Below are 27148 nucleotides of genomic sequence, written 5' to 3'. Positions count from 1 at the left end.
GACACCAGTGCTAACAATGGCAAACAAACACAAGTTTTTCTATTCCTCAAAATAACACAAACTTTTTGTACGTAAACAATGCAAAGCATTTTCACTTTCACTGTCCTCAGAAATGGCGAGGTCACAGCTTGCTTGATTTCAATGCAGAGACTGGGTGATATTAACCTGACAGCTAGTATCATTTTTTCAGCATCTCAGATCTCAATCTCCAATTAAGCAACACCAGATGGTCTGTAGTCTTAAGTGAGAGATTCCACATTCATTTGCAAGGAATTCATTCCCTTAAAGAATTCAAGTTTTTTGGCCCATAAAGTCTTCCTTTGTGACGCAGTTAATTGAAAGTGCGTTCCCTCCTTTACAGCCCCTTAGTCTTTCATCCACACTATCCTTTAGAGCTCCCTCTTACTACCCTTGTTCACCTAGGAGCCTCCTTCTTTCCCTCTACACCCTTGGTGTAGCCAAATTCCTTCCCCCACCCTTTCTGCCCCTTTCATCCCCTCCAGCCTTCTTAATGCCCCTTTCACCTGGAGGCTACCAGGCCCATTTTGACATCTACTGTCTGATAGATCTGTTTACTTACTTTCTGAAGTGGAAGAAACGGCAGGAGACTGTTGATTCATCATGATCTTTAAACTTTCGATAACGCACTAAACGACATTCTCTGCACTTGTGTAGGTGCGGCGCAACATTGATACATGAACCATCTTGCAAGAAGGATTCTCCAGACTGCTTCAGCTTTCTCACTTTACACATATCTTTCAAAACCGACTGATCAACAGAAACTGATGGACAGAAAAGAAACTAAATAAAAAACTCATTACTTATACATGGGAGAAAATTCATCAATAAAAATACCAATCAAGTCTGTACTTTTAGTCACCTACTATACTGGAGGGCTTGTTACAAAAAAATATGGATTGGGGGCCAGTAATTACATGTTTCCTTCAATAGCCTGGAGGTGGCAATCGTGAACCACTTTCCAGAAGCCATGTAGTCCATTAATACAAATACAGCCACAGTCTTCTCAGGAGGGGGGTAAAGATTTTGATTGTGCGTTGTTGCAGCTGCACTCATCCAGACAGATGGGAGTATCCCTTCACACTCCTGACTTGTGGCTTGCAGACTGCGGACAGACTTTGCAGGATTAGTTGGTGAATCATTTGCCACAAAATTCACAGCTGATCTGCTCTTGCAGCCACAATATTTATGGATCTGATCCAGTTAAACTAAATAGAAGCGAAATACTGGATCCTGGAGATCTGAAATAAAAACAGTGCGGAACAAATTCAGCAAGTCTGGTAGCATCTGTAGAGGTAGAAAAAGAGTGTTAACACTTCAAATTCAATGACTTCATCTGAAGACTTGAAGGCTCAAGCAGCAACTCCTCTTCTCTCTCTACAGATGCTGTCAGACAAGCCAAGTTTTTCCAGTGCTCCCTCTTTACAGTTCAATTAAAGTTTCTACAGAGTGATGATTCTCAATGTCGAATCACACCATATCCCTTCTTTCAGTAAAGAATGCCATCAGCATATTTCTCTGCCCCATTATATTTCAGATCAGTCAGCTCTCATGCTGAGTTCTGCAAAGTGATGAAAAGGTGCAATAATGGGAATAAAAGTATCACAAGGCTAAAAAGTGAACTGGACACACTTTAAAAAAAAATTCTATTTCCCATAAGAGACTTAAAAAAAGCTAAAGTCTACCTAGTTCAAATTCTTCCTTCCTGGTATGAATCACATGATATAATAGCATTGGTGGTGACAAAGTCTAGCAATCATCCCAATCAGTTAACCCACAACATGTCCAGATACAAGGCAAGGAAAACCATCAGTGGTGAACAGCTTTGAAAATCACAGTTCAAAGTCTGGAAATATTATCTGTGTGCAACTTGACATCTGGCAAATGTAGCATGGTCAGGAGAAATTGGTGACTTTAGACTATAAATCACCTGTTCCTCAGAAGCATACGAGTTACCAGGTTTCAAATTACATTTAAATGATATTTTAAGACATTGACTTCATCGTGTTTACGCTCTTCTAAAAATGGCAGTTAAGTTCTGTTGTGTGTGGATTTCTTAAAGCCCAAAGTGGCTTAGTGTGGTTAAGGATATTCACCTTTTTGATCTAACTGGAAAAATCTTGCTGATCTAACTGGAATAGATGTTGTGTAAATAATATAAAGTTTATTATATTTTGACTGCAATTATTTACAGATTACAAGTCATAAATTAAAAGGACAACAGTTAAGACTACACAAGTCCCTGGTCTGTCTCATGCACATTATTTCCTTACTTTGTTCAAGCCCTTGTAATATCACAGTGCATGGTGTTTACAGAACTCAATCAAATCTTAACCCTTTCACACCTATATAGAACAGTTCCCATGCCATTGATTCAGCAGTTATTTAATATGGACTGCAGTTGACCATGGAAAGCCTACAATACTGTACCTCCACTTAGCTGTATAGCGAAAATGGCTTTTGCCAAGTACAGTTAGAAGCTGCTTGAGCTCAAGTGTCTTCCCCATTTGTTGCTTGCTGTAACAATTTTAAAAGAAACACTGTTTGAAAACTCACCTTCCAAATTTAACCTACTTCCTCTTTACATCTCCATAATGCCATAAGACGTAAGCCACTTGTCCCACCAAGTCTGTTCCATTATTCAATGAGATTACAGCTCATCTGATAATTCTCAACTCCACTTTCCTGCCTTTTTCAAGTAACAATTGATTTCCTTCACTGATTAAAATTCTGTCTCCACCTGCCTCCACAACCCTCTGCGGTAAGAATTCCAGATTCACTGTCAATAGTGAGAAAAAAATCCTCATCTGTCTTCATTGGGAGACTGATTACTCCAAGACTATGTGCTCTCATCTTAGACTTTCCTACATGGGGGAACAGCCTTTCTGCATCAACCTGGTCAAGCCCCGTGTAATCGTATATGTCTCAACAAGGTCTTGTTTCATCTCATTCTCCAACGGCTACAAGCAAACCTACTCAATCTTTCCTCCTAAGAAAATCTCTCCATACCCAGATTCAGTTCAGTAGAAAGGTCACTGGACTGAAAATGCTAACTTTTTTTCTTCACAGATGCTGGCAGACCCGATTTTTTCTAGAAATTTCTGCTTTTGTTTGAACCTGGTGAACTTTCTCTGGACTGCCTCCTTTGCCAGTATATATTAAATAAACTAAAACGTACAACAGTATTTCAGGATCTGACTAGTGCCTTTGATCGTTTTTGTAGGAACTGTATAATTTTATACTCCAAAGTAAAGGCCTGCAGTCCACCTTCCTTTCCCATTACCCACTGAACTTGGGGCTAGCCTTTTGCAGCTCGTGTACAAGGGCACCAAATCCCAGAATGCTGCAGCTTTCTTCATGTAGGTAATATTCAGCTGCTCTATTCCTCCTAACAATGTGCGTAACATCACATTTTCACATTGTATTCTACTTGTCAAGACTTTGCTAACTCATCCTGTCTACATCCCTCTGTAGATTCATCGTGTCATGCAAATCTCAACCAAACTTCTGCCACATTTCAAAAATTCTCCCATGGAAGTTGAAATATCCTTCTTGTTATTTAGAAACTGATTTCAATATGAATTACAATCATAGACAGGGAAACAGACCCTTGGTCCAACTTGTCCATGCCAACCTGATATCCTAAATTAATCTAGTCTCATCTGTCAGCATTTAGCCCACATTTGTCTACACCATCCCAATGAATATACCTATCCAGGTGCCATTTAAATGATGTAATTGTACCAGGCTCCACTTCCTCTGGCAGTTGATTAACTGCTCTTCCTCTTTCCTCCCATTTTCAAGTATCCTTGTTTTGATCTTTCTTTTCCAAAGTTCCAAAGCTATGCAATAGCTTGTACAACAGTAATTACTACTCCAAGAAATCAAGGAAATTAACTTTAACACTGAAAAATATTTAAAAAGGGAGCAGGTCTCACAGCCACAATTTATCCTGTCCTCCATCCTGGATTACCCAGAAGATAGTAAGTGAACGGGTCAATTTGGACAAACTTAAAATAAAGGTAATTCCTCATTAGCATATAACTATCATTTTCTAAACGATGCAATTAGAAGAGTGGGATTCAATACACCTGTTTTGCTATATTTTTATTTGCAGCTGCCAGCATGAACCCAGTTTTAGAAACCAAAATAATTGCAATGTCTTAAGAGAAGGTCCTCAACTGCAAAATAAAACTTAAATTCCTAGTTATTGAGAAATATATGCAAATACAGAGCCCTCTGAAATAGAGCAATTACAGTTCCAGCTAGGCACAAGCTGTGTAATCACTTCTTTGCCTGGATAGAATTGAAACTGCAGCTATCCTTCTCAAAACAGGAGCAGCATTATTCCACTTCAAATTAGCATTTCAAACACTTGGTGTCATGAATAGTACACAGACTTGCTGCTGAATCTAGTTTAGCTTGCTGCAGGTGTCACATAATTCTGTGGTGCTGCACAATCCTGAATAATATTTACAGTCAACACTCATGACCCAGAAGCAAAGTCACGTCCAGAGGGAAAGAGATTAAATTTAGAGATAGAGAGCCTCGTTGTATAAAGCAGAATGATTCCTAAGCAGCTAGATGCAAACGATTAACAGTCTGGCCACCCAAGCATATTGAATTAACATATATTGCTGAATGCGGATTTGCAACCCTTTCCAAACATCACGCCACATCACTCAACTCCGATGCAGTGATGCTCATGAAATCAATGAGTCTGCCAGCACCTTTAGTGGTTAAATAAAGTCTTTGTAAACCAGAAGTTCCAAAACAAATCTATATCTTTTCCCTCTAAGAAAGAACTCATCAGGGCAATAATAGCTCCAGGATTCATCAACAGAATCATCATCTATTCTGTTATGGACAGCTTGGTGTATTTTTTCTGTTATAAAAGCAGTAATCAGGGAAAAACACTTGAATACCAATTAAGGGGCCTTTGTTCTGTTTAGAAGCTGTCAGCACCAGGCACATAACACTTTTCAAGCAGTGCCTGAACTGCAAAAGTGCTCTGGTCTTGAGTCTGCTTGCAAGTTAATTTGTACGCAAGTCAGTACGCAATGAAGATCAATATAAAGTGGCCGTTCATAAATAGAGGAAGGGTTTGTTGTCAGATCGTGAAACTCATACCAACACACAGGATCAAATTTCTAAATACAAGCATTTGTAAGTCAGAAGTTCGTAAACTGGGGTTCCCTGTCTAACATTAGAAAGGTGGATAAGTCCGTAACTTCAATGCCATTGGATTTCTCTAGAGTCACAGGAGTAGCCAACCAGAAAATGCACATTTGTACTTGCGCACAATGTTTCAATCGAAAATTTAGAGCAAATAATACTCTCCTCTCCAGTTAATGCAATCAATGTTTTGCAAAGGACAAATGGCTAGTTTTAAATACCCTGTGTACTCCTGCAATTGGTTTTACAGAAAGATATTGATGGAAAGATATCAGACATCCAAAGATTTCAAAATCCAACAAATAAAAAGCAAGAAGTTGTCTTCCTAAAATGTACGCTTTACCATTAAAATGACATCTATGGTTCCAATACACAAAAAACAACACTGCTTCTGGAAATTTGGTCTCCAGCCTAACAAAGAACTGAACAATCATTTGCTATGTGAGTAGGTAAAAACAACATCCGAAGGGGATGCCAACTGCTGGTGCCAGAATGTGCAACTCATCAGCCCACCACTTGGATAGATAAAATGTAAACGAAATCTAAGTTTATCCACTTCACTGGAGTTATTGCAAATTCAACCTCATTTATTTATAGTGCTGTGAACTCACTTTTTGGAGGTCTTCCACGAGGCCGTCCTCTCCCACGCCCTCTCCCCTTTCCTATATGTTCCTTGTTCCCTTCACCATTTGGCTGTCTTGTTTCATGCAAGTAAGACAGATATCCTTTTAAACCAGTCTTTGACTGCAATCGCATTTGCACCTCAGAATCACTGAGATCTGATAAATCACTGTCGGTAGCTGAATCCGAGTCCTGCTTTATTCCCAAGCTTCTTTCATCTAAAGCAAACCTTCTCTGATCGAACTGGGACTGCTGACTGGGTGAACCATCAAGGCCATTATCAGATACATTAATGGCAAACAGAGGCTGCTGCTGCTGCTTGCCAGAATTGGGAGTGTCTGAGACAGTTTGCAGATGTGGATTGTCTGCAATTACAGAACCAGAAATTGGGATTGCAAGGTTTCCTGCACTATGATCTCCAGTTGGACTTGTGGACAAGGTTGGCATCTCAATATTGGTTGCAGCAAATGGGGTTTCAGGAGACTCTGGTCTGGTAGTACCTAAAATTGATGTCTTTTGTGGAGAGGAAAATGGAGGTGAAAAGGTCTTTGGAAGCTCAGTTTTGTTGCCACCTACATCCGATGTCATTTTCTCAGGCTTCTTCCAGTTAATCAACATTGGGGGTTTCACAATAACCGACGCAGGCGTGGAAGCTGCAGGCCGTATTAAATCACTTCTGAACAGACTTGATTGTGATCTGCTTGTGGGCAAATTATCCACATTTCCCTTTAGATCTGTAAACCCAAGGAATGGATTGCCTCCTGGAACGATAGGCGTTTCCTCCTTGAGAAGGTCTGGTGGTTGAACAGACTGAAGAAACTGAAGACTAGAAGCACTCCGTGGAAAAGCTGGAGTTAGTGTTGGCATGGACTCAGCAGCCCCAGGAGGGTTCTTCTTCTCAGTATCTTGTCCATGTTTACTTCCTGCATGCAACCCAACAGGAATTCCAACTGCCTGCGCCATACCACTTTTCTGGCTTGTGGTACCAGAAGCCATTTTAAAAGAATTGAAACTGAGAGGATCATTGGATAAACTTTCAGAGATTTCAGTGAAGTAGTTGCTCTGTGGAACATTCTGAGGCATACACTGGAAAAACAAGTTATTTGACAGGCTGCCCGAGTCCATGGAGATTTTGGTGCCAGCTTTATTGTCAGATTCATCAGACACATTCCTGCCAAATCCAAATCCGAAGGACTTGTTCTCTTGGTCAAACGATCCATTCGTTCCCTCACTACCATTTCTCTTTGGCTCTTCCAGAAGGGCTTGATTTTTAATTGATATTTGAAGTGCACTGTCTTCGGTTAAAGCTCCCTCATTTAGTGTTTGGCAAGGATCTGCACACCACTTTTTTAACGGTTCCCTGAAGATGCAAAGAAAATACGCAGTAATTTAGGAAATGGAATTAGTAAACTATAGACTAACCTCAACAGTGCAACACAGAAACACTGAAGAAAATTATGGAAGTCAAAGACCTTTCAAAGTTTTAAAACTATTACTACACTAAAATGTATTTATATAAGGTATGTAGATTTTAGACAAAAGCAAAATACTGATGATGCTGGAAATTTTAAATAAAAACAGAAAATGCTAGAAATACTCAAGGTCAGACAGTATTGAAAAGTCATCCTGACCTGAAATAGGAATGCTCGTTTCTCTCCACAGATGTCGCCTGAACATTTCCAGCACTTTTTGTTTTTATATGTGGTTTTGAAACACTAATAAAAATCCAAAACTGCATCTTATTTCTTACGTATGGTTAAACCTGGACTGTTTTCTTACAAGGTCATTATATTCCACTGTTCAGACTGATTTTCATGCACAGTTAGAGTGGTAGGTTTATTTTCAACCTGAAAACTACAGACATCAGCAGCTTAATACATTTATACTTTACAAAAACATACAACAAAAGCATAATATGGCTCAGTAGTGCTCAAAGTATACTACAGCACAAGTACTTCCTCGAAAGCATACGACAATGCGAACAACTACATGGCAATATGTCAGGCTGGAACACCCAGGAAACTTTCCAGTTTCTCTACAAGCTGTAATTTTTGATTCACATCACTGGTGATAGTTCACAAACAACCATTTCTTGTTGATTTAAATAGCAAGCTAAGAATGATAGAAACATGGTTAGAAAACATGAGTTTATGGGTAAGCAGCAGGAAAGGGGTCGCCAAGAAACTGTGGGTTGTCTTATAAGTTGGAATGATGGGGCTTTGTTTCACTGGAGCTAAGAAGAATGAAAGTTAACTTGATTGAGTGTATAAAGGGCATTTCTTTTTACTGATTAGTCCATACTAAGGGAGTATTGCTCTACAATTAGGGGATCCTTTTTTACAACAGACAAAGAATTTGTCTTGCCTGAGGTTTCAGACACTTTGGAACTCTGTCTCAGAAGGCCGTGGGGAGGTAATTTAATACGTTTAAGACGGAGGCAGATTACAAGAATCGACTGCTATCAGAAATAGAAATGTTCAATTTGAAACAAAAACAATCAGCTATGGTCTTGAACATTGGAGCAGGCTTACGGGCCAATGTACCTACTTCTGCTCCTAACTCATATGTTGGTATTATTTTTAAATAGCGAAGGTGCACCAAAGAATTGATAGTGCTGCTGTATCAGTTGCTTGCTTCCATACTCTTCACTTTTAGGTTACTCCATCTAAATTTAGCTAGACATATCTAGGACACAAATGTTGAGACTACAAACAGCATAAAAATAGGTCATCCTTTTCTTAAAAATAACTGCCCAATTACTAGCAGACTGTGCTCATGAGCAAGATTGTTTTAAAACATTTTGAGCTCTTGATCAACCCACAAAAAATGTCACATCTTGGGAAGGTTAATTAAAAAAGGTTCTAAACTTTTGCCACCATAGCCAGGAATACTTGTTGCTAACAACATCTTTGTCTCCGCTCCTCCTGGGGAGTTGAGGCACAAGCACTATTTAGTTAGGTGATTCCACCATCAGATAAAATTCAAATCTAAAGACTTAGCCACTGTATATGCTGCAAACGACAGACGCAGCAACTGAAAAAGGAGTCTGAGGGAAACCAAGACAAACAGTCATGTATTATTAAATACTTTCCTGTTACTGGATTTGCTGTACTGTCTCAAAGTATCTCCAGCAAGAACATTGTGGATTCTAAACAAGGTGCTCTCAAATCATAGCTTCACACTGAATATTTGTTTTTTGTGGTTATACAATTCAATGCTTTCTCACTTACAAACAAAACAGCATTATTACTAATCTCAAGATTTTGAGGAAAGACTGGGTGCCAACAAGCATTAGGCAAACGTCAAGCCTGACAAATTTATTAGAATTCTTTTAAACAAGCTGATTCTAATGACAGACTACCAAATTCTCCTTACCCTTTAGCAGTACCACATGTCTGCTGTACTGATGCTAATGATGGGTCCTTTGAGGGGTCCAGTGAAGAAGAATTTCCCAAGGGCTTTTCTGATCCGGGAACAGATGAACCAGTTGTCTGCAGATTCTTACTTCCCTGAAATGGAGGAAATAATAGTTTGAAAAATAACGCACACAAAAGACCTTTTGAGAAACAAATGTTAATAATTTCAAACCTTACCAACAGTTTTCAATGAAAGCCAACAGAATTTTCAAATTTCTTAGACAGCTAACAAATAAGAGGTCATTGAAGGACTTGCTGAACTAAAGAAAAAAGTTTCATGAGCATCAAACCATAACTGAAAATTTGTAGAGGTCCCTTTCCTCAATATCTCAGTCAAGAAGTTTCAAAATGGGTTCATAAGCACAATCTACCAAAGACTCTCAATCACTAGTCAATGTGCATATTGGGATACCTACAGGCCTACGTGCTACAAGATCAATAGTATTAGCAACCTTGGAAATAGCACAATGTTGAGATAAGGCATATCAACATTATCTGGCGTGCTAACAAATACCATGCTCACGGCATACCACAAACACACATGAAAAGGCATAAGTTCACTACTCTTGGCCCTCAACAGTGCCCAGTCTACATCAGATTACGCTGAAAAGAAGTGTGTCAAAATTTTGATTAGGTGAAGCCAGCTGTCTTATTCTGCTACCACACAGTAAATTCATGAATGGTTTTCTGTACTAACAGGCTGCAGTCAGTCATCTAACAAAAAAGATATTTTGCCTATCACACAAATGAGTAATATGACGTATGAGTGTTGTTGAGATGAAAGGTGTGAAGGTCGACATTCCATGAACTGTACACAACACCACATCCGATCGTTTGGAAGAGGCACAATGAGCCTCCTGTATGCCGTTACACTTCTGTGCTTTTGGTCATTCACAAATGGCAGCATGCCACTCATGCTCAACTAGCCTGAGCTTACAATCCTCAGAAAAATATATCTACCTTTAGATATGACTCTGGTATTGGAAATCATGCATTAAGACTTACCCCAGAAACACATTCAAAATCATTGCTCCTGTTCACAGTGTGATGCATTTGCACATGACCGAAATTACATACATGGAATACAGTAAAAATCATGCATTTTATTTTTCTGTAGACTTAATTGTGGAATGAAATGGGAAAAGGTAGTTTTAGAAACCAAAGATTGCCACAGATATATTGCATTTTTAAAGAGCACATACATACTAAGCACTGTATACACAGCTGCTCTTTCAAGCATAGCTGAAGTGCAGTTTGCAGACGAACTGGAGCCAAGGGATATAAATGAAGATTCAGCTGGCAAAATGTAGCTGATTGGTCTGTAAATCAGTAAACAATTATAGGTGACCAAGGTCCGCTGCCTGCCAACAACTATGTGATTGATTCTCAGATAGCTGAACAGCTTTGGACTGTGTACAAAGCAGTTGGAAGTAATCAGGCCTCAACCAGCTTGGGAGCTTTCTCTGTTCTCTGCAGTAAAAGCCACACAAATCCTGAAAAAACCAAGCTTATCTTTCCTTCAGCATTTGCTATAAGCTGTGGCTTTTAATTATTAAGTCTTTTATAAGAGTGATCCAGCCACCTTCACTTCTGGCAAAACTGTGAAAACATCAAAAGAAGGAATACAGAGAAGCAGCATTCTGATCAGCACATGAACCATTTCAGCAGACTGTGTGAATAGAGAACTTTGAACTCCCTTCCCAGTTTTACCTCTGCCCTTAACACCCACGTATGCTTTCACACAGGTGCGTGTATGCATGTTTTCAATTGGACTGGAGCTTTAACTCTTGGAATTATTTCATAATTATTTATCTGCAGCTGGAGTCAATTTACATGTAATAAATAATAATTCCTGTGAAGTACAGAAATCTGATCTACGCTGTTTGTCAACCCGTCTGAATTCAGGTAAACTAGGATTTGCAACGTAATTTTTAAATGTCTTTAACGTTTGCAATGATTCTAGGAAGAGTACGGCTTGATTTCCATCATGCTACCCCAGTGAGGCGTAACAACACACAGGACACTGTCAGTAAAGGAACATTACTGCAGCATTTTAAAAAAAGGGTGATGAAGGCATCCAAATGCTTGCATTCCTCCATGACAATGCCCTGAGTGGCCAGAATCCACCAGCCTGATCCGTGAACTACGATGGATGGTTAACAGTTCTTGGTGCATTTCCAGGCCAATGATGGCCCAATCAATTAACACCCTCTCTCATGTTGTATAAAACATATAAATGGACAAAAGGATTCAACTTCTACTTCCAGGCTCCTTTTAGAAATGTTTAAATGTGACTTTTACAATAAAAACAAAAAGACTTGTTCACCATCCCTGTCACTTCTCATTCTACATGCTGAATCTCTACCTTTCTCTCCAAGGGACAAATGTTTGGGTTAGTTATTTTTCTCTGCTCATAGGTGTAAAAGGTTTTATATTCTATTTTATATTCCTAGTTAGCTTAATTCTGTATCTTTACCTCTTTCTATCAAATTTGAGTCAACCGTTGCCGGTCCCTAAAAGTTTAGCAATCCAAATGAGATCGATTCCAGGGATTTGGCACTTCCATTATAATGTCATAGAGATATACAGCACAGAAACAGACTGTCTGTCCAACTTGTCTATGCCAACCAGATAGCTAAACTTAATCTCGTCCAATCTGCCAGCATTTGGCTCATATCCCTCTACCCTCTTCATATTCCCGTCCAGATGTCTTTTAAATGTTGTAACTGTACCAGCCTCCACCACTTCCTCTGGCAGCTCATTCCATATACGCATCACCCTCAGCGTGAAAAAGTTGCCCCTAAAAGTTGTCCCTTTCAAATCCTTCCCCTCTCACCTTAAACCTATCCCCTTCAATTTTGGACCACCCAAAAAAACTTGTTCTTTTTACCGTGTACATCCCCTTCATGATTTTAGAAAGTCCTAAAGGTCACACTTCAGCATCTGATGTTCCAGGGAAAACAGCCCCAGCCTATTCAGCCTCTCCCTTTTGCTCAAATCCTCCAACGCTGGCAACGTCCTTGTCAATCTTTTCTGAACTCTTTCAACTTTCACAACATCCCCCGTAGAGCAGGGAGACCAGAACTGCATGCAGTATTCCAATAGTGGCCAAACCAATGTCCTGTACAAACACAACACAACCTTGCTACTCCTACAGTCAATGTAATGACCAAAAAACACAAATGCGTTCTTCACTATCCTATCTACCGGCGAATCCACTTTCAAGGAACTATGAATCTGCACTCCAAGGTCTCTCTGTTCAGCAACACTCCCTAGGACCTTATCATTAAGTGGGTAAGTCTGATTTGCCTTTCCAAAATGGAGCACCTCACATTTACCTAAATTAATGTATCAGCTATACAAAAGCCTGGTTTAGCCACATCTGGAGTATTGTGTCCAGTTCTGGTCACCTCGTTACAGGAAGGATGTGGAAGCGTTAGAAAAGGTGCAGAGGAGATTTACCAGGATGTTGACTGGAATGGAGGGAAGGTCTTACGAGGAAAGGTTGAGACAGCGAGGGCTCTTCTCTTTAGAACGACAAAGGATGAGAGATGTTGCTGTTTATGTCCCCACTTTCTCTTGAAAGAGGTGTACAAAATGATCACAGGTATAGATAAAGTAGACAGCCAGAGACTTTTTCCTAGGATGGAGGTAGCTTTTATGAGGAGACATAGTTTTAAAGTGAAAGGAGGTAGATATCGGGGAGACGTCAGGGGTAGGTTCTTTACTCAAGAGTGCGATGGGGCGTGGAATGCATTGCCAGAGAGGCTAGTGGAGTCAGCCTCATCAGGGGAATTTAAGTGGCTATTAGATAGGCATATGGATGATAGTATAAGGTAGGGGTGAAGGTAAGATAGATCTTAGGTTTAGGGTAAAAGTTCGGACAACATTGTGGGCCGAAGGGTCTGTACTGTGCTGTACTGTTCTAAGTTCTATATTCGAAACGCCATCTGCCATTCCTCAGCCCATTGGCCCATCTGATCAAGGTCCCTTTGTACTCTGAGGTACTTTCTTCCACTACACCTCCAATTTTAGTGTCATCTGTAAACTTAATAACCATACCTCCTATTTTCACACCCAAATTATTGACATAAAATGACAAAAAGCAGTGGACTCAGCACCGATCCTTGCAGCACACCGCTGGTCACAGGCTTCCGATGTGAAAAGCAACCCTCTACCCACCATCCTCTGTCTTCTACCTTTGAGCGAGTTCTGTATCCAAATAGCTAGTTCTCCCTTTATTCCATGTGATCTAACCTTGCTAACCAGTCTATGCCAAACACCTTAATGCCACATGGATCACGTGCACCTTTCTGCTCTCATTACTCCTCTTTGTTACTTCTTCAAAAAAGTCTATCAAGTTATTGAGATAAAATTTCCCATGCACAAAGCTATGTTGACTATCCCAAATCAGCCCTTGCCTTTCCAAATACATGTAAATCTATCGCTCAGAATTCCCTCCAACAACTTACCCGCCACTGATGTCAGGCTCACCAGTCGAGAGTTCCCTGGCTCTTCCTTCCCACCTTTCTTAAATAGTGGCACCACATTAGCCAACCTCCACTCTTCCCACACCTCACTTGTGGCTATCCATGAAACAAATATCTCAGCAAGGGGCCCAGCAATCACTTCCCCAGCTTCCCAGAGTTCCAGCGTATACCTGATCAAGTCCCAGGGATTTATCACCTTTATGCATTTTAAGCCGTCCAGCACCTCCTCCTCTGTAATATGGACATTTTTCAAGATGTTGCTGTTTTTTTCCCACTTTCTCTTCCATTTCGTTCTCCAAAGCAAACACTAATGCAAACTAATCATCTATCTTGCCCCATCTCCTGTGGGTCCACAGACAGGTGTCTTTAGTGATCTTTAAGGGGACCTAGTCTCCCTACTTACCCTTTTATCATTAAATGTATTTGGAAAACCCCTTTGGATTCTCATTCATCCTATTTGCCAAAGCTATCTCACGTCCGCTTTTTGCTCGTCCTGATCTCCCTCGTAAGTATACTCCTACTGCCGCTACACGCTTCTAGGGAATCACTCAATTTCTGCTGACCATACCTGACATTTGCTTCCTTCTTGTCCTTGACCAAAACCTCAATTTCTCTAGTCATCCAGCATCCCTTACATTTATCAGCCTTGCCCTTCAGCCTAACCGGAACTCACTGTCTCTAGACTCTCACCTCATTTTTGAAAGCTTCCCATTTTCCAGCCGTCCCTTTACCTGCAAACATACCCACCCCACCCCCCCTCAACCAACTTCCACCGCCCCCCCACCCCATCAACTTTTGAAAGTTCTTGCCGACTACCTTCAAAGTTGGTCTTCTTCCAGCTTAGAACTTTTAACTTTTAGATTCAGTCTATCCTTTTCCATCAGTATTTCAAAACTAATAGAATTATGGTCACTGGCCCCAACATGCTTTTATCTGAACAGATTGAAGAAACTGTATTGTGCTCTTCAGAGAAGGGCGAAAGGAGACTGGAGATTCGACAGAAGTGTTCAAAATCATGACTTATCCAGATGGAGTAGATCAGTGAGAAAGTTCCTCCTTTGACAAGGGGCCAAGAACCAGAGACTTAAATTTAATAGCAAGTCAAAGGTGACATTTAAAAAAAACTTTTTTTATGCAACGAGTGACTGAATCTTGAAAATACTGTCTGGGAGTGTGGAAGAGCGAGATTAAAGTGCAGTTTTCAAATGGGAATGAGAAAAATGCCTGAAGATTTTAAAAAATTTCAGGACTACTGGGAAACAGGACAAGCTGAAATACTCACAAACGGCCAACAATTTAAAGGGCTGATTGGCCTTTATTCTGCTGTAACAATTCCCTAAATACTAAAGGTAGGACGGGGGGTCTGTTTGGTCTCTTTCAGTTGCTATTTTTACATTCTGTGACTGATACAGACAAAACAAAGGCACTTGTTTGCAAGAATATATGTAAGTAACCCAGAGTTTCGTTGAAAACTTGGAAAAAGATTGCTCTTAACCTGTTAATTTTGTAGAAGATTCAATGAACTAGCGCTTAAAAAAAGAATAAAATTACTACTTACATCGAAGATATGTGCCTCACCGCGGTTTGGGAAAGTCTGGTGAGAGTCGAAAACTCGCAAAGTGGCATGCATGTGATCCTGTGGGGTTTGAAAGGCAGTTGTGCTCGCCAAAGCAGATTGCATACTTTCAACTTGAGGCTCACATAACGGACTCTGAACTTTCTGTTTAGTTCCCGAATTAACTGCAAAGTTTTCTTTTATCCCCTGGTCTGGCAATGCAGTCTCTAAGTATGCTTGAACATTTACATTTCCAGAATCTTGGATAAGATTTGAAGGCTCCAAAACAGGTATTTCAGAGGTTCTGCTCGAATCAGAAGTTGGTAAACTCTTCTTGTTCTGAGGATTCAGAGATTCTGTGCTGGAAAATGACATTCCACTTGGCCGGGGAGTAGCAGCACCAATTGGTACAAAAGGTTTCCCGTGTATTGGTTCATCCTGGACAACTAAGGTCCTGCCATTCTCTTTGGTATAGGTGGCATAGCGTAAGCCTGCTTGGGGCTGAGGTACAAAGCGGGATCGATCTGAAGCACTGTCAGCACTCCCCCAGGCTAAATCAGCAATTCTCTTGGAATCATAGCTTCCTTGCTCCAAATCAAGATTCTCACTCTTTGGCAGACTGTGACCATTGCCTCCAGCAGCCAGCAAGCATGCATTGCTGCTGTCAGGATCCATTTCCTCTGCCTCCTTCACCTTTTTTTGCACAGGTTCATTGTCTCCATCAGAGGTGTTCTTTCTTCTCCGACTATCTTTACTTTTCTCTACATAAAATAAATAAATTTAAAGCATATATGCATACAACCAAATAATGTATCTACTTCAATCAACTCACAAATGCAAACATTTCTAATATGCTCATAATAAACCAGAGTTAATCGTCATTTGCAATCACTCACTAATGAGTCCGATTTATTAGTATGGAGGATATTTAACCTACAACTAAAATCTTATATCTGACTCAAATTTCTTTGTCACAAGTTTCTCACGGTTATGGTTTACAAAAGTAAATTCTTCTACTCCTACTCCATAGCTTTGCATAATGTATTTTCAGTAGTACACAAAAAGGAAATTTGCAAACACAACAAATAGGAGCAGAAGCAGAACACTCAGCTTCTAACTGTATCTCTGCCATTCAATAGTATCATGGCTGATCAGTTTGCATTTTGAATTACCAATTCCCAACTAGCTCCAATAATCCTTGATTCCCCTGTCCAACAAGAACCTACCCATGATAATGGGAACTGCAGATGCTGGAGAATCCAAGATAACAAAGTGTGGAGCTGGATGAACACAGCAGGCCAAGCAGCATCTCAGGAGCACAAAAGCTGACATTTCGGGCCTAGACCCTTCATCAGAGAGGGGGATGGGGAGAGGGAACTGGAATAAATAGGGAAAGAGGGGGAGGCGGACCGAAGATGGAGAGAAAACAAGATAGGTAGAGAGGAGAGTATAGGTGAGGAGGTAGGGAGGGGATAGGTCAGCCCAGGGAAGATGGACAGGTCACGGCGGCGGGATGAGATGGTAGGTAGGAAATGGAGGTGCAGCTTGAGGTGGGAGGAATGGATGGTTGAGAGGAAGAACAAATTAGGGAAGCAGAGGCAGGCTGGGCTGGTTTTGGGATGCAATGGGGGGAGGGGACGAGCTGGGCTGGTTTTGGGATGCTTTGGGGGACGGGAGATTTTGAAGCTTGTGAAGTCCACGTTAATACCATTGGGCTGCACGGTTCCCAAGCAGAATAGGAGTTGCTGTTCCTGCAACCTTCAGGTGGCATCATTGTGGCACTGCAGGAGGCCCATGATGGACATGTCGTCTGAGGAATGTCAGGGGGAGTTGAAATGGTTCGCGACTGGGAGGTGCAGTTGTTTGTTGCAAACCGAGCAGAGGTGTTCTGCAAAGCGGTCCTCAAGCCTCCGCTTGGTTTCCCCAATGTATAGGAAGCCACACCAGGTGCAATGGATACAATATATCACATTGGCAGATGTGCAGGTGAACATCTGTTTGATATGGAAAGTCATCCTGGGGCCTGGGATGGGGGTGAGGGAGGTGGTGTGGGGGCAAGTGTAGCACTTCCTGTGGTTGCAGGGGAAGGTGCCAGGTGTGGTGGGGTTGGAGGGGAGTGTAGAGCGGACAAGGGAGTCGCGGAGAGAGTGGTCTCTCCGGAAGGCAGACAAGTGTGGGGACGGAAAAATGGACAAAGGGGATGGCCATGGGTACCTGCATGGGCCCAAGCTATGCCTGCCTCTTCGTAGGTTACGTGGAACAGTCCCTCTTCCACACCTACACAGGCCCCAAACCCCATCTCTTCCTCCGGTACATTGATGACTGTATCGGCGCCGCCTCTTGCTCCCCAGAGGAGCTCGAACAGTTCATCCACTTCACCAACACCTTCCACCCCAACCTCAAGTTCACCTGGGCCATCTCCAACACATCCCTCACCTTCCTGGACCTCTCAGTCTCCATCTCAGGCAACCAGCTTGTAACTGATGTCCATTTCAAGCTCACTGACGCCCACACCGACCTAGAATACACCTCCTCCCACCCAGCCTCCTGCAAAAATTCCATCCCCTATTCCCAATTCCTCCTCCTCCACCGCATCTGCTCCCAGGATGAGGCATTCCACTCCCGCACAACCCAGATGTCCACGTTCTTCCAGGACCGCAACATTCCCCCCGCAGTGGCCTTGACCGTGTCTCCCGCATTTCCCGCAACACATCGCTCACACCCCGCCCCCGCCACAACCACCCCGAGAGGATCCCCCTCGTCCTCACATACCACCCCACTAACCTCCGGATACAACGTATCATCCTCCGACACTTCCGCCATCTACAATCCGACCCCACCACCCAAGCCATTTTTCCATCCCCACCCTTGTCTGCCTTCCGGAGAGACCTCTCTCTCCACAACTCCCTTGTCCGCTCCACACTCCCCTCCAACCCCACCACACCCGGCACCTTAAGAAAGCATATGGTGTTTTGGCTTTCATTAACGGGGGATCGAGTTTAAGAGCCGCGAAGTTATGCTGCAGCTCTACAAAACCCTGGTGAGACCACACTTGGAATATTGTGTCCAGTTCTGGTCGCCCTATTATAGGAAAGATGTGGAGGCTTCGGAGAGGGTGCAAAGGAGGTTTACCAGATGCTGCCTGGACTGGTGGGCTTGTCTTACGAGGAGAGGTTGACTGAGCTTGGACTTTTCTCTCTGGAGAGAAGGAGGAAGACAGGTGACCTGATCGAGGTGTACAAGGTAATGAGAGGCATGGATAGAATCGATAGCCAGAGACTTTTCCCCAGGGCAGGATTGACAGCCACGAGGGGTCATAGTTTTAAGGTGTTACGAGGAAGGTATAGAGGGGACGTCAGAGGGAGGTTCTTCACCCAGAGAGTTGTGAGCGCATGGAATACTTTACCAGTGGTAGTCGTGGAAGCAGAGTCATTAGTGACATTTAAGCGACTGCTGGACATGCACATGGACAGCAGTGAATTGAGGGGAATGTAGGTTACGTTATTTTAGTTTTGGATTAGGATTATTCTACGGCACAACATTGTGGGCCGCAGGGCCTGTACTGTGCTGTACTTTTCTATGTTCTATTTTCTACAACCCTCAAAAATGGATTCTTATCTCTAGCCAGTAAAAATAATTTTCAAACAATGCCCCTTGTCCCTTGTCCAAGACTCACCCACAAGAGAAAACATTCTTTCCGCTTCAACCTTATCAGGAACATTCAATACTTCAATTAAGTCAACCCTCACTCCTCTTAAGCCTCAATGGAAACAAGTCCAGCCTGTCAAACCTATCCTCAAAACAACTGACTTATTCTGGCTGGTGTGGTAAACCTCTTCTAAGTCACCACCGCACATTTACATACTTTCTTAAATAAGGAGGCCAAAACTCCCCACTGTATTCAAGATGTAATCCCACCAATTCCTTGTATATCTGAAGCACAACGTCACTTTTAGATTCAATTCCTCTCATATGAAGGGATGGCATCCTATTCGCTTTCTTGATTATGTATTGTACCTGCATGCTAACATTTTGTGATACATGCACAAGGAACATAAATCTCTCTAACTCGAAATTCTGCAGTTGTTCTCCGTTTAAGTAATGATCTAGTTTTACATTCTCTGTGCCAAATGAACAACTTCATATAATGTTCTACCTGCTAGAGCTTTTCCTACTTAATTTATTCATATCCATTTACAACTCACATGTTCATCTCAAGACATTTTCCTACCTATCTGGATGTCAATTGTGCATTCAGCAACTATAGAACACAGAACATAGAACATTACAGCACAGTACAGGCCCTTTGGCCCTCGATGTTGTGCCGACCTGTCATACCGATCTCAAGCCCATCTAACCTACACTATTCCATGTATGTCCATATCCTTGTCCAATGACGACTTAAATGTACCTAAAGTTGGCAAATCTACTACCGTTGCAGGCAAAGCGTTCCATTCCCTTACTACTCTGAGTAAAGAAACTACCTCTGACATCTGTCCCATATCTTTCACACCTCAATTTAAAGCTATGCCCCCTCGTGCTCGCCGTCACCATCCTGGGAAAAAGGCTCTCCCTATCCACCCTATCTAACCCTCTGATTATTTTATATGTTTCAATTAAGTCACCTCTCAACCACCTTCTCTCTAATGAAAACAGCCTCAAGTCCCTCAGCCTTTCCTCGTAAGACCTTCCCTCCATACCAAGCACATCCTAGTAAATCTCCTCTGCACCCTTTCCAAAGCTTCCACATCCTCCTTATAATGCGGTGACCAGTACTGTACACAATACTCCAAAGTGCAGCCGCACCAGAGTTTTGTACAGCTGCAGCATAACCTCTTGGTTCCGGAACGCGATCCCTCTATTAATAAAACCTAAAACACTGTATGCCTTCTTAACAGCCCTGTCAACCTGGGTGGCAACTTTCAAAGATCTGTGTACATGGACACCGAGATCTCTCTGCTCATCTACACTACTAAGAATCTTACCATTAGCCCAGTACTTTGCCTTACAGTTACTCCTACCAAAGTGCATCACCTCACACTTGTCTGCATTAAACTCCATTTGCCACCTCTCAGCCCAGCTCTGCAGCTTATCTATGTCTCTCTGCAACCTACAGCATCCTTCGTCACTATCCACAACTCCACCGACCTTAGTGTCGTCTGCAAATTTACTAACCCATCCTTCTACGCCCTCATCCAGGTCATTTATAAAAATGACAAACTGCAGTGGACCCAACACCGACCCTTGCGGTACACCACTAGTAACTGGTCTCCAGGATGAACACTGCCCATCAACTGCCACCCTCTGTCTTCTTTCAGCAAGCCAATTTCCGATCCAAACTGCTATATCTCCCACAATTCCATTCCTCCGCATTTTGTACAATAGCCTACTGTGGGGAACCTTATCGAATGCCTTGCTGAAATCCATATACACCACATCAACCAGTTTACTCTCATCTACCTGTTTGGTCACCTTCTCAAAGAACTCAATAAGGTTTGTGAGGCACGACCTTCCCTTCACAAAACCGTGCTGACTATCCCTAATCAATTTATTCTTTTCTAGATGATTATATATCCTATCCCTTATAACCTTTTCCAACACTTTACCAACAACTGAGGTAAGGCTCACTGGTCTATAATTACCAGGGCTGTCTCTACTCCCCTTCTTGAACAGGGGAACCACATTTGCTATCCTCCAGTCGTCTGGCACTATTCCTGTAGACAATGACGAGTTAAAGATCAATGCCAAAGGCTCGGCAATCTCCTCCCTGGCTTCCCAAAGGATCAGAGGGTAAATCCCATCCGGCCCAGGGGACTTATCTATCTTCATCTTCTGATGGATTTCTAATGCCTCTTCCTTGTGAACCTCAATCCCACCTAGTCTAGTTGCCTGTATCTCAGTATTCTCCTCAACAACATTGTCGTTTTCTAGAGTGAATACTGTTGAAAAATATTCATTTAGCGCTTCCACTATCTCATCTGACTCCACACACAACTTACCATTACTATCCTTGACTGGGCCTAATCTTACTTTCGTCATTCTTTTATTCCTTATCTTACTTTCGTCATTCTTTTATTCCTTTGCCTTTGCTCTCTTCATCTGAGTTATTGATATACATTGTAAAAATTGAGCCCCCGGCACAGACCCGAGGCACTTCACCCATCACATCTTGCCAACACTTCACCCATCACATCCTGCAAAGGCCCATTTATAAAACTGCCTGTTTTCTGCCAGCCAGCTAAACTTCTATCCATGCTAGTATATGATCCTTTACAATATGAGCTTTTATTTTCTACACTAAGCTTTGATGCAGGGCTTTATCAAATCCAAGAACAGTTGTGCACAGGCTGCCTTTTATCCACAGGGCAAGCTGTGCCTTCAAGGAAAACCAATTAATTGGTTAAACAGAGTTTCCTTTTGACAAATCCATGCTGACTTTCCCTAATTATCTAAAGCCTTTTTAAGTGCACAAGTTTTAATCTCTTCACTGATCAATGATAACACGCTCCTCATGACAGATATAAGCTGAACGGTCTACTTTTCCTGCCTCCCTACCTTCTTGAAAAGAGAGGTTATATAAGCCAACCTCCAGCCTGATCTACTGAATAACGAATTTTGGAAATTAACACCAATGCATCCACCACCTCATCAGTAACTTCTTTAAAGGCCAAAGAATTAAGACCACCTGGACCCAGAGACTTGGTAGTCTTTTCTTTGTAATTGTAATTTTGCTAAGTTCCTCTCTTGCTTCTGCCACCTCGTTTATAGCTAATACTAGAATGTTTTATGCATCCTCTGTACTGGTGACAAAGCAAAATATTTGTTTACGTCATTCACCTTATCATCAACTATCTACATTCTCACTCTCTGGAGGACTGACATTCACTTTACTTCCTCCTTTCCTTTTTAAAGACCAGCAGAAACACTTACTATCACCTTTTACAGCTCACTTCCTCTCACATGCTAATTTCTTCCTTTTGATCAATCTCTGCCATTTTTCTGACTAATTATCCGACCTGACACTCAACTCTGCACAATTGTTTTTCCCTTAAGTTTGATGCTTTCCCAAACCTTTTTCGTTAATCACAGGTGATGGATCCTCTATTTAGAACTTATCTTTAATGTAGTCACATAATTATTGAGTATTCTGAAATGTCTCCTTAAAAGTCTCCCAGTGTGTCTTTCCTGATGTACCCCTAGCCTGCTGTGCCAATTCACTTCAGTAAGCTCAGCTTTCAGGCCCACATGATTGCCCTTATTTAGGCTTAGACTCAAACTTCTCCTTGTCAAAGTGGATTTTAACACTTCTACAAAGAGAGTAGGAACTGCTGATGCTGGAGAATCTGACATAAAACAGTGTGAAGCTGGATGAACACAGCAGGCCAAGCAGCACCAGAGGAGCAGGAAAGCTGACGTTTCGGGTTGAGACCCTTCAGAAAAAAAAAATTCTTAGGAAAGGTCTCCACCTGAAGCATCAGCTTTTCTGCTCCGCTGATGCTGCTTGGCCTGCTGTGTTCATCCAGCTCCACACCATTTTATCTTGGACTTTAACATTTAATCATTTTTTGTTTGCCGCTGCCTAGGGTGAGGTCATTGATCATACCCATCACACTACAGAATACCAAGACTAATATAAACTGCTGTCTGGTCAGTTCCAAAATATGCTGCACTCAGAAACTATCCTGAAAGCATTCTATGAACTTGTTAACCAAGCAACTTCTGCCAAATTGATTTTGCTTTTCTGTATGTAGATTAAAGTTGCACATGATTACTGCCATGCCTTTATCACAAGTACCCAATACATGTCCTTGTGTACTTTGCCCCACAGTGGTTATTTTCTGGGCAGCTGTCAACCCACTCCCAATAGTGACTTCTTTCCTCTACAAATCCTCATCTCCACCCAAACTGATTCTAAATCTTGCTCACATCTAGTGCACAAATGCCAAATTTGTTTAACAGTGCTACCTCTTACCCTTTTTCATAGAATCCCTAAGTGTGGAAACAGGCCCTTCAGCCCGACCAGTCCACACCAAACCTCAAAGCATCCCATCCAGAACCACCCCACTAAAATCCACCTAATCTACGCATCCCTAAACACTATGAGCAATTTAGCGTGGCCAATCCACCTAGTATGCACATCTTTGGGCTGTGGGAGGAAACCCACACGGACACGGGGAGAACGTGCAAACTCCACACAGACAGTCGCTAGAGAGTGGAATCCAACCCGGGTCCCTGGCGCTGTGAGGCAGCAGTGCTAATCACTGAGCCACCGTGCCGTCCCTTACCTAATTTCCTATTTTTCATGTCATGTGTACCTCAATATTCAGGATCTAATCCTATCATCCTGCAGCCATGTATCCGTAATGCCATTTAAGTCATAGCCTTTGCTTCTTTCCTTGTTACCTTTTGAAGCCTCGATTGTTGGTTTATTCCCAGAATTTCTTTCCATCTGCCCTATCCAGCTACTCTCTGATCCTATTTTACTATACAACTATTCTTCTCTCATACTTTATCTCTACTCTTTAAAACACATGGGATGAGGTGATATTCTCAGAGGCCACGGAGTGCTCTAGGTCAGGGGCTCTAAGCTAGATTGGATGTCAAGATTTAAGGGATGCATCACAGACTGACTTCAAAGCTTGATTCACAGATAAAGACTGTTATGATTGGAGCAGTGCAGTGAAAGGATCTTCTTTGATTCCATGAACTTTTGAGAATAAACAATCATGGATAGGGCACATTCCAGAATTAAGTTACTATTAGCTCAGAAAGCTGACAAAGAAGTAAGATCTACTGGTAGATTTTAAAAATCTTTATTCACTCGTGAGATGTGGACACTCGTGGCTGGCCAGTATTTATTGCCCCATCTCTAGATGCCTCGAGAAGGTGGTGGTGAGCTGTCTTCTTGAACCCTTACAGACCATGTGCCGTTAGGTGACCCACAATTCTCTTCGGGAGGGAACTCCAGGATTTTGATCCAGTAACAGCGAAGGAAAGGTGATTATATTTGCAAGTCAGGATGGTGTGTGGCTTAGAGGGGAACCTGAAGGAACTGGTGGTCCCATGTACCTGCTTCCCTTCTCCTTCCACGTGGAAGTGGTTATGGGTTTAGAAGAGGCTGTCTGAGGACCTCTAGTGACTTTCTGCAGTAATTCGTGTATATCGGAGTGGCTTGACATGCCCCAAAGTGGTGTCACGCTCAAGGGTGATGGCTCTGTGCAGGTTGGGAGAAACAGGAGCTAGCCCTAGGAATACAGGCAAAGCCCCACGAAGAGCAAAGGACAGGGACGGTTCATGCAAGTTAGATAGATGCCATTTTAGGATAAACTGGACATCTTTTTAAGTAAAGAGCATTATCCATGGGAATCTACAAGGCTATGCTGCCACTCCAGACAAGCTCCCTAATTACGTAAAATGACAAATCAAAGATTGCAAACATTGTGGAAAATGTAAAGTTTTTGATTGGTTCTCAGAAAGAACAGCCTCCAACTAATAGGAACAACAGAATTCAGCAGGACTACTCCACTAGGTATTTCTCAGCGGAAGAAAGTATCACATTAAAATGATATATGAAAATTCAATCGGAAGGATGGGAAGGCAGGACGTTGCTGGGTACCAGAGTTAAAGGCTGAGTTACTGGGGAATTTGATGACTGCACATCCTGTGCGCAAGTGTGCGCAAGTGTACGCACAGACAGGCACATACGATGGCTCCAACCTCTCCATCACCCCAAAGTGAACTCCAAAACACCTCTCAGGTCACAACAAGTCTGGGTCTGGATTAATGCTGACTGGTCATAGAAAGCATAATATCCATCTTCTGTCCAGTCTGTTTCTCCTCAAATGCTGCTTCTGGTCTTGTATGAATTTCCCCTGGAGGGAGGTCCCAGGGAAACTTTGAGGGGGCTCAGAAGCAATTATTCCCGATTACTACAGTGACTACATATAATGATCATGACTTAAAGGAGAAACTTTTAGGTTCTGATTGAAATGTTAAGGCTGTAGGCTTTTAAACCACGATTCCTGAATCCTAAAGAGAAACCCGAGGTACCCACGAGTTTGTCAGTTTTTTTCTTATTGACTTCTTGGAACATGTAAGTGCTACATAGTAATAAAATTAATTTGCCTTTGGGAAGTTGGCCAGTATCTTCCAAAATTTAAAATGGGAACCAGCCAATACTCCTTTGAGGGCCCCCACACAGCTAAGTTTGACAACTATAGCCCAAGGATTACTCATTAGTTGGCAATACAAGCCTGGAATAAATTTCCCCATTTTAACACGATAAATAGTTTCACTGGCCCACAACTACACCATACTCATTATTTCCAATAAAAGTTGATCTTACCCTTGTCTTCAGTTTCTTTAGTTGGACTGTAAGGTGGACTGGTCTCAATTCCCTTCTTACGTCTACTTCTGGAGTTTTGAGATACTTGTTTTTGAGTAACCTGTAGAATCGAAAAGGCTAACCATAAGATTATGTCACTGTCTTTGACCCAATCACAATGATACTCCACAGTTATGAAAAGCTAAGTTTCACAAAATAAGTTGCCTTTCTGCAAATCGCCCTATTGCCTCCCAACTCAAAGCGAATGAAGCATTCTGTCAGTACAAAATGATCCTGTACTCCAACACAGAACACATCTAACACAGCTAAATGTAGAATTTGGTTTTTAACGAGGACAAAACTAAAACCCAATGTTTTTACTGGAACTGGCCTTCTACTTTGAATAATCAATTGTGACAAACTTATTTCCAGTTTATGACATCAATAAACATCAGAGAATCAGAGCTATTACTATAGAGAAAAACACTTAATGGCTTAAAAGTATGCATCAACACACAGCAAGAAGACAGTACAGTTTAACTCCCATCCTACTTGAGCAAATCTTAAAGCATTACATTGAGCAAAGGTCCCACCGCTGCCATTTGTGCCGGTGGTTACACAGTGGCTCAGTCGTTAGCACTGATGCCTCACAGCACCAGGAACCCGGGTTTGATTCCACCCTTGGGTGACTGAGTGGAGGGTTTGCACATTCTCCTCACGACTGCGTCGGTTCCTCTGGGTGCTCCGGTTTCCTCCCACACTCCAAACATCTGCAGGTTAGGTGGACTGGTGATGCTAAATTACCAGAGTGTTCAGGGATGAACAGATGAGGTGGGTTATAGAGGGATGGGTCTGGGTGCGGTGCTCTGAGGGTCAGTGAGAGCTTGTTGGGCCAAAGGACCTGGTTCCACACTGTAGGAGGTTCTGTGATCTATGACCCAATAAAGGCCCAGCATCAGTGGAAGGAAGTTTTAATATTACATCATTACAGATCAAAGAAGTAGCAGAAGTATTGCAAAGGCCACCAGCTGACATATGGTGAAGAAAATAGTACATAATAGTGATTGGATAATCTTTCAAAAATTGCAGTATGAATTTATAACACTCACCATTGCTGCATTACTCTCATTTGCTTCCACGCTCTGAGACAAAATTCCAACTTCTCCTTTCAGTAACTGCAGCACCTCATCCAGAAGGGTGATATAAATCCGCACGGGGTCAACAGTTTTTGTCTGGTGGTCCTATTGGGAAAGGCAAATCAGCAACAAAAGCATAAGAATATGCCCTTAAATATGCTAAGTTATTTCTTAAACCAGGACCAACAAAAATTTGCAGTCAGACCTCCAAACCAGGTGTCCCACATAACACGTGAATCGCAGTTGCAAGTACTGGATCTGGGACAAAGTGTCTATTTTCTTTTGTGCTTCTCTATACATTTCAACTTTTCTTGGTAAATACCAAATACAATAAGGATCTACGCAAAAGATATAGGAAGGTCAAACACCAACCATTTTCTCATCGGCCACTATCCAGTAGTTTCTGCAACACT

General features: G+C 42.0%; 1 protein-coding gene across 2 annotated transcripts in view; it reads right to left on the bottom strand.

Moving 5' to 3' along the window:
* LOC125458176 (lysine-specific demethylase 3B-like) overlaps nt 1-27148 on the bottom strand; it is a 113574-nt gene that overhangs the window by 45917 nt on the left and 40509 nt on the right. For both annotated transcript variants that reach the window (XM_048543148.2, XM_048543149.2), the window contains exons 6-11: nt 26709-26840; nt 25621-25720; nt 15279-16036; nt 9190-9323; nt 5805-7174; nt 581-782 (exon numbers count right to left, since the gene is read on the bottom strand). In XM_048543148.2, the coding sequence (XP_048399105.1) occupies nt 581-782; nt 5805-7174; nt 9190-9323; nt 15279-16036; nt 25621-25720; nt 26709-26840 (2696 nt within the window). The remainder of the gene's footprint in view (nt 1-580; nt 783-5804; nt 7175-9189; nt 9324-15278; nt 16037-25620; nt 25721-26708; nt 26841-27148) is intronic.

This window comes from Stegostoma tigrinum, chromosome 13 (genome assembly GCF_030684315.1).
Source record: "Stegostoma tigrinum isolate sSteTig4 chromosome 13, sSteTig4.hap1, whole genome shotgun sequence".
NCBI classification, from domain to species: domain Eukaryota; kingdom Metazoa; phylum Chordata; class Chondrichthyes; order Orectolobiformes; family Stegostomatidae; genus Stegostoma; species Stegostoma tigrinum.
The sequence above is the reverse complement of the archived record's forward strand: the minus strand, read 5'-3'. Positions and strand labels throughout refer to the sequence as shown.